A 12,504-nucleotide genomic window follows, 5' to 3' on the forward strand; every position below is an offset into this window, starting at 1 on the left:
ATTAAAGTAAATTCCACCTGCTTGTTTTCCATTTTTCAGTGAGGCTACTAGAAAATGTAAATGATGTATGCGGTTGCATGCTAGTGCTCCCGGACCATGCTGATAGGGAGCTGGCAACACAGAGCAGGACAGAGTCTGCTAGAAAGAGCGTCTTCCACCTCCTCCGGACACGGCGCCAGTTCTTACCGTCTTCCCAGGAGAAAGGCCGCCGCGGTGCCGCAGCAGGCCGCTCAGGCAGGTGCATCCCCGAGGCCTCTTCCAAGCCGATGCTGTCCACCTCGCGCCGGGCCTGCCTCAGAACAACACCTCCCTGATCGCGCAGCCTCACCGCGGCTCTATAGAACACGGTGTCCCTGGCATTGTACTTCATGCAGTTATCTATAATGAGATCAAAATCCTCCTCAAACTCATGGAGGTTTTTATACCCTTGAGCTTCTAACCGTTTCCTCATTGTGGCAAAGTCCATGGGATGTTTAATGTGATCCAAATAATCTGGTACCTAATTTTAGGGAGGAAAAAGAATCATTTACAAACTAAAACAGGATATTAGTTGACTCTATATTTATTATTCCATATAACCCACAAGCCCATCCTATCTGAGAGCCACACACACACACGCACACGGTACAGACATAAGACCCAAGTACTGCAGGGACCTTCCCGACCCCAGCTCCTTCAGCTAAAGCGCATTGGAGGGTGCCGGGCGGATGCTGCCACAGCTCAGGGTACTGTCTGCACAGGGCCTCTCGCCCACTGCACTTTCAGTATTTTACAATGAAATGTATCACTTTTATAATTTAAAAACAAATACGTTAAATAAAAACGAAAATTAAGAACACAAGGGATGTACTCTAGCCAGTCACACGTTTGCCGGTCAAACGGCAGCACAAATCCACAGTCACACATGCGGCAGGACAGACGAGCGCCGCAAACACCCACCTCCTTCAGACTCACGGGCTGCGCAAATATCCTGGCGGGGTCTTTGTCCTGCAGCTGGTCCAGCACTGAGCGCAGCAGCACCGTCAGCGGGGTCAGCCGCAGCTCCATGGCGACCTGCTCCACCTTCACCTGGGGGGGCCCAGCAGAGCCTCAGCTTTAGGGAGCCGCACATGCGTCTCAGCCCCACCACACGCCCCACAGCCACAAGCAGCCCCCACAGGCTCCTGTGCTTCTGTCCAGGCATAGGACAATGCAGCCTCCACTTAGGGCTCTGCAACCCATGGCAGCCAGGCACCCGGCCTGGGCTGAGCAAGGCACTGCCGTGGGCCAGGACCCACCGGGTGCAGCCCACCCTCTGCAGGAGCTGCCAGCGTCCCACCCACGCCCCGTGGCCAGTGGTGCACTCCACGCGGGACAGGCCCAGCCCCACCTGCTCACGCTTGAGCTTCTCCCGCTTGCGCAGCAGCTCGATCAGCAGGCGAGCGCGCTCCAGGTCGTGCCGCAGCCGCTGCCAGTACTTCAGCTTCTCTTTGGCAGCCTTCATCTCCTCATCATTTTCTCTCTGAGAACAGTGAACACTTCCGTCAGTCAAACCCAGAGGCTCCTTCTGCAAAAGGCCTCAGATACCATGCAGGTGAGACCCCAAGAGGCATCCACGGCAGGGGTCCTGCAGGCCCATCCTGGGGAGGACAACAGACCCACCCTCACTAGAGAGCCCCAGGACAGCACCGGGACAGAGGGGACAGAGGAGACAGAGGGGATGGAGGGGACAGAGGGGACCACCAGGCCAAGGTGAGCAGGGGGCTGGCCCCGGCGCACAGGTTCCACCCTCCAGAGAGGACAGAGGCCTCCGCAACCTGGCGGCGGGGGGACCTTCACAGAACCAGAAAGGCCCACAGAGGTGGGGCCAGGACAGAATGGGGGACCCTCGAGGACCCTCCAGGACAGCTGGGAATGGAGGGAGCGGCTGGAAAGAAACCAGGTGCACAGAAAACCACATGCTGGGCCCATCCTGGCTTGGACAGAGCATGACGGGGGCCTGGCACACAGCCGACCTGCTGCCCTGCCCTGCACAGCACCTCCATCCCGACACACGTTTCCCCACAGCCAGGGTCCCACCTCCATCGACAGCACCTGCTCCCTTCTCAGTGGACAGAAGGGTGCGCCAGACAGCACAGGCCGCCAGCCTCAACCCAGCCAACATCCACACCAGGGTGATCAGAAGAAAATCAGAGCCCTGCAAAGGCCATGACACAGATGGTCGCAGGAGAGTAGGCCACCTGGGTCTGCCCTCAGCCCCATCCTCACCATGTCCCCCAGGCCTGGCCGCATGAGGCCTGCTCGTCACAGTGCCGGGGCACCCTGACCCTACCTCAAAGGGGAGAGGAAGTCAACGACGGAGTGGGCCTGAGTGGGCCCCCAACACCTGTCATCCTCCACAGCTGCAGGACACGCGCGCCCTGACAGCCTCAGGACAGCCGTGGCCATCAGTTTCTGGCACATGCTTCACAGCCCTGAGACCCTCCTCTCCCCCCATGCCTCTGTCCCCGGGTTCCCACCTGCCCACCTCAGGGTACCGTCATAGCTTTTCAAAGGACGGAGGGTGTGAAGGCAAAGACTGCTGAACTACAAGATGCAACGACCCCGGACTCCAAACTGCTCAGAAAAGGAGGCTCAAGGAGGGAGGCCGAGCCCCGCACCCCCACCCCCAAGGCCAGGCCTCTCCACGGCGAGGCAGAGCGTTGCTGCACTGGTGTCCCCTGAAGTGAGGATCTCTGGGTTTACCTCAATGTTGCTGAACACCCTCAGGCAGGAAATCGGGGCTAAGAGTAACAAGATCCACATCAACTCAAGCAAAGGCAGGAAAATGTGGGCTCCAAAAACCAAGCTGCCCGGAGCATCTGAGTATTGCCTGTCCCTCAGCTTGCAATCGACACTTCTGAAAACCTCGGCCAAAAGGACATTTGGCCTGGGAATCTGTTACAAAGCGGAAGAAATCTCCTCATCACCAGGAAGCCCTTTATCACGCACTGGCTGCTAAGCAAACTTACTAGTCTGCTCCCCAACCTGGTTTAACAAACGCCATCGGCAGTGGCAGGGGCCCCGTTGACAGCACCTGGGCCCAAGGTCCCATGACACATGCAGCCTCATCCACTCAGAAGGATCAAGGTTCCTTACTCGGCTCTCAAGGGCTCGATATTTCCCATGTAAAAATCAACAGTGGGAGGCTCCACGAGAAAGGACAGAAGTGAAGAAGCACTCAGGCATCCCCACTGTCGGGAAGAAGCACTGAGCGCCTCCGCGTCCATTCCAGACACATGGGGGAGACACAGGGCAGGGCTAGGGGACGGTCAGGTTAAAATCGCCTCTGCTGGGAGGCACAGGCCAGCTCCTGGGGTGAAGGCCCACAGTGTTACAGAGTGGCCGACCCCAGGCCTCCTGGCAACAGCACCCAGCTCCTGCCACTGGGCCCAATGCCGCCAGCAGGTGCGTGGGACTGGCAGAGGCCACACACGCAGCACAGCAAGGACGACGTGGGCCGCAGCGCCCAGCATGCCACAGGACAGACATTGGGAAAGCTGCAGGATGCGCTCCCAGGACAGGAAGGGTGGGCCACGGGAGCAGGAGACACAGTGGGACGCCACCAGCATACACACAAGTCGCTGCTCACCCTTTATAAAGCTAAGCCGCCGCCCCCGTTCTCCCTGCGGCCTTCAATGGCCACACACATCAGAACAAAAACCAGGGCCTGTATGCGCAGCCAGCACAGACCCGCCATCGCTGCAGCACCCTCGGCGCCTGCTGGCCTCTCAGAGACCCCGTCCAGTTCATCCACCTGCCCCCACCACAAGGTCCTCTCCAAGGGTCAGGCTGGGGCAGGTACACAGAGACACAGAGGAATCAAATGCATCAGGTACTTCCAAAGCTTCAAAACCATGAAACCACACCAAGCCATGGCCATCCCTGGCCAGGAGAAGGCAGAAGCACAGTCTCTCCCAACAGCCCGTCCACACAGAGGCAGGTTTCCAGGCTCTCCACGCCGACTGCTGTGCTGCGGCTCAAGTCCAGGCAGCTCCTTCTGCTCCTTCCCAGGTGTCTTCGAGAAGCTGCCCCCTCTGCCAGAAGAGCTGCTCTGGCCGGACTGTGGGGATGTTCTCTCCTTACAAACATATTCTGCACACAACAGGACGTGAGGCCTAACAGGCAGCGATGAAGCAGAGACGGCCCAGCTGGCAGGTTCCAGCGGGTCACCTCTTCTTTGCAACCCTCCCCCTTCCCTTGCCTGGCTCCACCACGCCCCAGGCCACCCCCAGCTGCCTGGGTCCCCGTGGCCCCTGCCCACTGGCCCACGTGTCCTGCTACTGCAGGGATTCTGGCCCTCGTGTCCCAGCTTATGAGAGTAGAAATGACGATTCCCACAGCTGGACGTCCCCTGTTTAGCCACATCCACACCCACTTTCCATGGAATCTGCCCTTCACAGCTCCTCTGTGGCTTATCTGGAGTTCTGTCCAGCCCCGAGATAAGACCCAAGATCTGAACCCTCAACTTCCTCCCAAGAAAGCCTCTCTTCCATTCCCCAACATCGCGGGGGCCGAGACCAATGCCTCCACTCTCTTCCATTCCCCAACATCGCGGGGGCCGAGACCAATGCCTCCACTCTCCCTTTCCCCAACATCGTGGGGGCCGAGACCAATGCCTCCACTCTCCCTTTCCCCAACATCGTGGGGGCCGAGACCAATGCCTCCACTCTCTTCCATTCCCCAACATCGCGGGGGCCGAGACCAATGCCTCCACTCTCTTCCTTTCCCCAACATCGCGGGGGCCGAGACCAATGCCTCCACTCTCCCTTTCCCCAACATCGTGGGGGCCGAGACCAATGCCTCCACTCTCTTCCATTCCCCAACATCGCGGGGGCCGAGACCAATGCCTCCACTCTCTTCCTTTCCCCAACATCGCGGGGGCCGAGACCAATGCCTCCACTCTCCCTTTCCCCAACATCGTGGGGGCCGAGACCAATGCCTCCACTATCTTCCATTTCCCAACATCGTGGGGGCCGAGACCAATGCCTCCACTATCTTCCATTTCCCAACATCGCGGGGGCCGAGACCAATGCCTCCACTCTCCCTTTCCCCAACATCGTGGGGGCCGAGACCAATGCCTCCACTCTCCCTTTCCCCAACATCGCGGGGGCCGAGACCAATGCCTCCACTCTCTTCCTTTCCCCAACATCGCGGGGGCCGAGACCAATGCCTCCACTATCTTCCATTTCCCAACATCGCGGGGGCCGAGACCAATGCCTCCAGCCCCCAGAGCTTCCCGCCGCTCAGCCACTTCCTGACTCTGCCTCTTAAGAGCCCCCCAAACCGTGCTGTCCTTTCCGGGAGCCCTGGAGGCTACGAGGTGAGGACAGAGGAGAGATGGAAAGCAAAGTCACATCATGGAACGGAAGATGCAGTTAACTCATTCAACAGCCAAAAGACATTCACTGAAGCCTCAACTCTGTGGCCACGTGAGGATCTCACTTGGAGAGGGGCTGGCTCACAGACCTGCCCAGGGAGCCCCAAGTTCCATGGACAGACACACAGTGGGGCAACCCAGGTGGACGGCACGGGAGACCTGGAATACTCCACAGCCAAGACGCGCCAAGGCCGTCAGAAAACTTTGGACCCCACCACACCAAATCAGATCCACAAACCACCACCTGCCAGACCAGAGCACCAGACTCTGTAGTTCCCTGGAGCACAAGGCAGCCACGGCAGGTGACTGAACAGGGCTCACGCTGCAGGGGCAGAGTCTGCGAGGCAGAGACAGCACTGGCCACCGCACCACCGCATGGGGACACAACCGTGAACCCTGTAGACTCAAGCTTCCTGTGAGCAAGTCGCCACCTCACAGCAGAGCAGGATGGTTTCGCTTCGTGCCCAGGATGGCAGTGAAAAGCACCATGAGGAAATTCCAAGAGGCACTCAGGCCACGCGACGCCAGCAGCAGACAGCTCTTACAAAAGACCAGCGGCTCCTCACTAGGCAGCGTGGGCAGAGGGCGCTGGCCGCAGGTCCTGGGCCGTGTGCAGAGCTGCTTGTGTTTTCAATTTACTTCTGTGCATGTCACAGAAGCTACTTCACTCTGTAAACCCATTTTTTCAGAATTGTTTCACAGTATCAGATGACTCTATAAACTCAAACCTACTATCAAAATTTAAGAGTTTGGGTTTGTTCTTTTAAAAAGGAAAAGTCCTGCTCCTTCCCTCCCACTCTCTCAGCTCTCTCGAGCCCTCCCCACCCCACCACAGTCCCAGCTAAACCAACCTTCAGAGCAAGGCCCTCAAAATAAACCACTCCTCACATATTTCCAAAAGCCACCCTCCAGGCCCAGCACACAGACCCCCACCCACATGGCCCAGGTGTGCTCACCGGGTCCCACTCCTGCTGTCCCCAGCCCGGACGCTCATGCAGCCACAGCATAACACATCCCTGAGCATCCCCAGTCCCCAGAGCTGGCCACTGCCCATCAGCATGTGTGCGGGCAGGGCAGGGCGGGGGAGCGCAACTGAAAACGGAATAAACAACCCAGTGACAGGCATGAATGAGAATCACCCCCCCAGTCGCAGATTCAGAGCCCAGTGCACACCTAACTCCTCCTACAGCTCCAGGGCTGGACGAGACCGAGGCTTCCCAATGGGGAGCCTGAACCCAGGGGGCAGCACCACGACCAGCCTGAACCCGGTGCCCTCTCCCTGGAGAGTGGGGGTGAGAGACGCAGAAAGGCTGTGGGGGCCACGAGCCACGTACCTGCTGTGAGCTTCGCTGAGACTGCAGGCTGGACTGCAGCCGCCGCAGCAGGGGGGCACCGTTCCTGGACAGCCGCTTGAGCAGCCAGTAGCTGTGGGCTCGCTCCACAAACTGCTTCTTCCGCTGAATGGCCACCTGATTCGCAATCCTATTTAACCTAAAACACAAACACTCAGTGTATCTTTGAAGCAGTACATTAAGATGTTTCATCACATAAACTAGAAATGACAGTAGTACTGCTAATAAAACCATGTGTTCATACTTTTTCTCCCTAAGCCATGACACCTGTAATTTCTACTATCCCTAGTGCTGCTAAAACAAAATTCAAGATCTCCAACCATTTGAAGATTTCATCCACTTTTTAGGTTGGGCACAGTGGCTCCTGCCTCTAATCCCAGCACTTTGGGAGGCCGAGGCGGGGGGATCCCTTGAGGCCAGGAGTTTGAGACCAGCCTGGCCAACATGGTGAAACCCCGTCTCTACCAAAAATACAAAAATATTAGCTGAATGTGGTGGTACATGCGTGTAGTCCCGGCTACTTGGGAGGCTGAGGCAGGAGAATCGCTTAAACCTGGGAGGTGGAGGTTGCAGTGAGCTGAAATCGCACCATTGCACTCCAGCCTGGGTGACAGAGCGAGATTCTGACTCAAAAATAAAATTAAAAAAAAAAGATTTCATCCACTTCGCATTCACTACAACATTTATCAGACTGAATATCCAAAAAGAAAACATGCTGAGCAAAGCCTTCAACAGTTTTCATTCTTTCTATGTGACCCCATCTGCACACAAGCTGACTTCAACCACATCTGTGTCAGCGGGCCCAAAACCTTAGACCCTGTCCACTCGGACGCCATGGGAGAGGTGGGCACTGGTCACCATGTCACCTCCAAGAAGAGAGAGAGCTCAAGGTATAAGCCGCTAACAGGTGCTGTTTTACCGTGCTCACTAAAATGACATCAGTCATCTTCAAGTCTCCCAAGAAATGCAAAGTGCTGCCCTTGGGGGCACATGGAGCCACCAAGACCCTCGGCGCCTCTCATCCACCAAGGGAACCCAACACCGCCTCTTCCGGCAGAACCTGGCTCAAGCGTGGAGCCTGCAGGAGAACACTCACCAGACCCAGAACTGACCATGAGGTGCCTCCTCACAGGGAACCCGCCGGGGGAACTTTGCCAGAGTGACCCATCAGCAAGAGCTCCCGTGCAGATGTGGAACCCCTTTAGGCTAAAACAATCCTGCCCACCACTCCAAGGGCAGTCTGCATGCTCAGGACACCAAACGCCTGCCCACGAAGCACAGCCCTCCAAGGACAGCCAACGGAAGGAAGCCAGAGGCCGGAGAGGGCATCGGCAGGTGCACTGGGACGCTGGGCTCTGATCACAGCCCCACAGGGCTCCTCCTCTGCAGGCTGGGCTGGGCTGGACCTGGTCACCTCATGGCCTGCTGTTTTGGGAGCAGTTTGTTTTTACCACTTGGGACTGAGGCAAACCATGTGCGGTCAATAGCACAACCCTTAACTCTTCTGGTTCAGTGAGTCTTTTTTTTTTTTTTTTTTGAGATGGAGTCTCACTCTATTGCCCAGGCTGGAGTGCAGTGACGCAATTTCAGCTCACTGCAACCTCCGCCTCCCGGGTTCAAGCAATTCTCCTGCCTCAGCCTCCCTAGTAGCTGGGACTACAGGCGCCCGTTGCCACACCCAGCTAATTTCTGTATTTTTAGCAGAGACAAGGTTTCACCGTGCTGGCCAGGCTGGTCTCAAAACTCCTGACCTCAGGTTTCTGTCCACCTCGGCGTCCCAAGTGCTGGGATGACAGGCATAAGCCACCGCTCCCGGCCCACACCCAGCTAATTTGTATATTTTCAGTAAAGATGGGGTTTTGCTATGTTGGCCAGGCTGTTCTCGAACTCCTGGCCTCAAGTGATCCACCTGCCTCAGCTTCCCGAAGTACTGGGATTACAGACATGAGCCACCACACCCAGCCAGCCCTATCTCTTAAAAAAGAAAGAAAGATTGTTTGTTTTTATTTCTTCTGACCCATGAGATGTGAGAAAAGATTCTGACCTCATCACAACAAGCCACCATCTTCTCCAGAGTCAGGGCTTCTGGAAATGTGAACAGCCCACAAGTTGTGAGCAAAAAGGCTTTGATGAAAATGCTTTAAAAACTTAAGAGCCAGATGCAGGGGTGTGCGTCTGTGACCCCAACTACTTGGGAGGCTGAGGGAGCTCATGTGAGCAAGAGGCTGAAAACCCCAAAATTAGAGCGAGGAAGAGAATGGAAGAGCAGCTTCCCAGCTGAGGCGGTGAGCACCCCCCCTCAACTCGGACAGAAGAGTTAAGGGGAAACAGACCTCATATAAGAAAACTAAGCAAAGACATACATATGACCATCACAGAAAGCGGTCCCTGAGGGCTGGGTGGACTGAGATGCCAGCAGTACGGGCAAGATGAGGGAGGCCTGGGGGCAGCAGCTGCAATGCCCACCTCAGGGATGATTGCTGACAAGTCAGAACCCACACTAGGGGCCGGGCGCGGTGGCTCACGCCTGTAATCCCAGCACTTTGGGAGGCCGAGGCGGGCGGATCACCTGAGGTCAGGAGTTCGAGACCAGCCTGGCCAACGTGATGAAACCCCATCTCCACTAAAAACACAAAAATTAGCCGGGTGTGGTTGTGCATGCCTACAATCCCAGCTACTCGGGAGGCTGAGGTGGGAGAATCGCTTGAGCCTGGGAAGCGGACGTTGCAATGAGCCAAGATCGCACCATTGCACTCCAGCCTGAGGAACAAGAGCAAGACTTCGTCTCAAAAAAAAAAAAAAAAAAAAAGAAGAACCCACACTAGGGAAAAGAACCCCGGAAATGAGGGAGGTCACCAGAGTTCCAACATCAAGTATTCCTTGGATTTTTGTTAAGCCAAGTCTACATGCTGACACATAAATACTTTACCATGGGACCCACTAAATGCACTAGGGAACGTATGGATAGGAAGACCAATATTGTTAAGATGTCAATACCACCGAAAGTGATCTACAGATCCAATGCAATTCCTATCAAAATACCAATGATGTCTTTTGCAGAAATAGGAAAATCCACCCTAAAATTCATATGGAAATCAAGGAACACCCAACAGCCAAACCACCTTGAAAAAGCTGTAAAAGTCACGCTTCCTGACTTCAGAACTTACCACAAAGCTACAGTCATCAAAACAGTGCGGTGCTGACGAAAGGACAGACATATAGACCATGGCAATAGCAGAGAACCCTGAAGCGAACCCTCCCGTATCCAGCATAGACTGTTGACAAGGGTGCCAAGACCATTCAGAGGGGAAAAGACAGTCTTTTCAGCAGATGGCACCGGGACAAGTGGATATGGCCATGCAAAAGAATGTGAAGTTGGACCTTGCCTCATTTCACACACAAAAATTAACTCAAAATCAATCAAAGACCTAGACATAAGACCTAAAACTATAAATCTCTTAAAACAGAAGGGAAAAGCTTCATGACACTGGATTTGGCAATGATTTCTTGAATAAGACACCAAAGGCACAGGAAACAAAAAGAAAAAATAAACTGGGCTTCATGAAAAATGTTAAAATGTGTGCATTAAAAGACACACAGCAGAGTGAATGGGAGGAAATATTTTCAAATCACGTATCTGAAATGGGATTAATATCCAGAAACTCCTAAAACTCGACAAAAAATAACCCAATTCAAAACTGGTTAAAATACTCAATTTAAATAGACAATTCTTCAAAAGTGCAAATGCTCAATAAACACAGAAATGCAAATCCAAACTATGATGTCACCTTCACACCTATTAGAATGGCTATTAAAAAATACTAACAAAAAACAAACAAAAAAAATGTCGGTAAGGATGTGGAAACCCTGAACCCTTGCGCAGCACCGGCAAGAACGTAAAAAGGTGTAGCCGCTGTGGAAAACAGTGTTGTGGCTCCTCAAACACTTAAAGACAGAAATGCCGTGTGACCTGGCAATCCCACTTCCGGGTATACACCCAAAAGAACTGAAAACGGGCTCAGATACTTATCACCCATGTTCTTCACAGCATTATTCACGATGGCTAAAACATGGAAGCAACCCAAGAGCCCATGGAGGAAGGAATGGGTAAGCAAAAGTTTATCTCCACATACAGAGGGTTATTCAGCCTTAAAAGGCAAAGAAGTTCCAATGACATGGAAAAACCTTGAAAATGTGCTCAGTGCAATAAGCCAGACACAAAAAGACAAATACTGCCTGATTGCGCTTATGTGAGGGACTGAAGAGGAGTCAAATTCATGGAGACAGGGAGTAGAACGGTGGACGCTCGCAGCCAGGGAGGGAGGAATGGGGAGTTCCTGTTTAACTGGGACAGAGTTTCAGACTGGGAAGACATCTGAAGATAGATGGTGGTGATGGCTGCACAGCAATAGCAATATCGAAGTGCTTCATGCCCCTGAGCTATACACTTACAATGATTAAGATGGTACATTTTATGTTATGTGTACGTGACCACAGTAAAATACTGAAAAAACTTGAATACAGAGAGTTAAATGGAATGTGCACCTTCCAAATGAGTAGAGGAGGAAAAATGGCCCCCACTCCAAAACAACAAAACCATCTGAGTCAATACATCAGAAGAAAAAGTGAGCCGGGCGCGGTGGCTTTCCGCCTGTAATCCCAGCACTTTTGGAAGCCGAGGCAGGTGGATCACGAGGTCAGGAGTTCAAGACCAGCCTGGCCAACATGGTGAAACCCCATCTCTACTAAAAATACAAAAAAATTAGCCAGGCATGATGGCACACGCCCGTAATCCTAGCTATTCAGGAGACTGAGGCAGGAGAACTGCTTGAACCCAGGAGGAAGACATTACAGTGAGCCGAGATCACACTACTGCACTCCAGCCTGGGCAACATAGCAAGACTCAGTCTCAGAGGAAAAATAAAGAAAAAGGGAAAAAAAGGATCATGGAAACAAATCCAAAATAGATCAGTAATCCAACATAAGTCAACAGTCTAAAGTTGCTAATGAAGAGGTTGTCAATCTGGTTAAAAATTTAAAATTCCAGTTTTAGGCCAGGTGCAGTGGCTCACACCTGTAATCCCAGCACTTTGGGAGGCCGAAGCAGGTGGATCATGAGGTTAGGAGTTCAAGACCAGCCTAGCCAAGATGGTGAAACCTCATCTCTACTAAAAACACAAAAATTAGCCAGGCGTGGTGACAGGTGCCTGTAATCCCAGTTACTTGGAAGGCCTGAGGCAGGAGAATCGCTTGAACACGGAAGGCGGAGGTTGTAGTGAGCCGAGATCGCGCCACTGCACTCCAGCCTGGGTGACAGAATGAGACTCCGTCTCCAAAAAAAAAAAAAAAAAAAAAATATGTAATTCCAGTTTTAAAATACCACAGCAAGGCTGAAGCTGGACGTAAGGAAAATGTTCAGGTGTACACTAAGGAGCAGAAAGGGGGTACTGCTGACCGATCAGCTGAACTGAGGCCAGAGAAACACCATGACTGGAGTGAAGAGGGCTACAAGGGCTACTGCACCATGATCGAAGGAAGTGACCAAATTCCAAATGCGTACACACCGCCTAACGGGACATCTTGAAAATATCAAATGCAAAACCTCCAGGAGCTACAATGAGAACTGTTAAACCTACAAGCCTAATGAAACCAATTCACACAAAAATAAATTAAGGATATTAAAAATGTAAGCATGACTTATACATTTGACCCAACAAGCTCATAGAGAATACTGCATCAAGAACACACATATTC

At 53.3% G+C, this 12,504-nt stretch overlaps 1 protein-coding gene across 8 annotated transcripts in view; it reads right to left on the minus strand.

Annotated features, from left to right (window-relative positions):
- BRD1 (bromodomain containing 1) overlaps positions 1-12,504 on the minus strand; it is a 53,983-nt gene that overhangs the window by 23,353 nt on the left and 18,126 nt on the right. For all 8 annotated transcript variants that reach the window (XR_008674954.2, XR_008674955.1, XM_055374412.1 and 5 more), the window contains 4 exons: positions 6,733-6,889; positions 1,370-1,501; positions 940-1,068; positions 187-499 (listed from right to left, as the gene is read on the minus strand). Coding sequence is in view for 6 of the 8 variants with exons in the window: in XM_055374412.1 (XP_055230387.1) it covers positions 187-499; positions 940-1,068; positions 1,370-1,501; positions 6,733-6,889 (731 nt within the window). In the remaining 2 variants the exon portion in view is untranslated. The remainder of the gene's footprint in view (positions 1-186; positions 500-939; positions 1,069-1,369; positions 1,502-6,732; positions 6,890-12,504) is intronic.

The sequence above is a fragment of the Gorilla gorilla genome, chromosome 23 (genome assembly GCF_029281585.2).
Source record: "Gorilla gorilla gorilla isolate KB3781 chromosome 23, NHGRI_mGorGor1-v2.1_pri, whole genome shotgun sequence".
NCBI classification, from domain to species: Eukaryota; Metazoa; Chordata; class Mammalia; order Primates; family Hominidae; genus Gorilla; species Gorilla gorilla.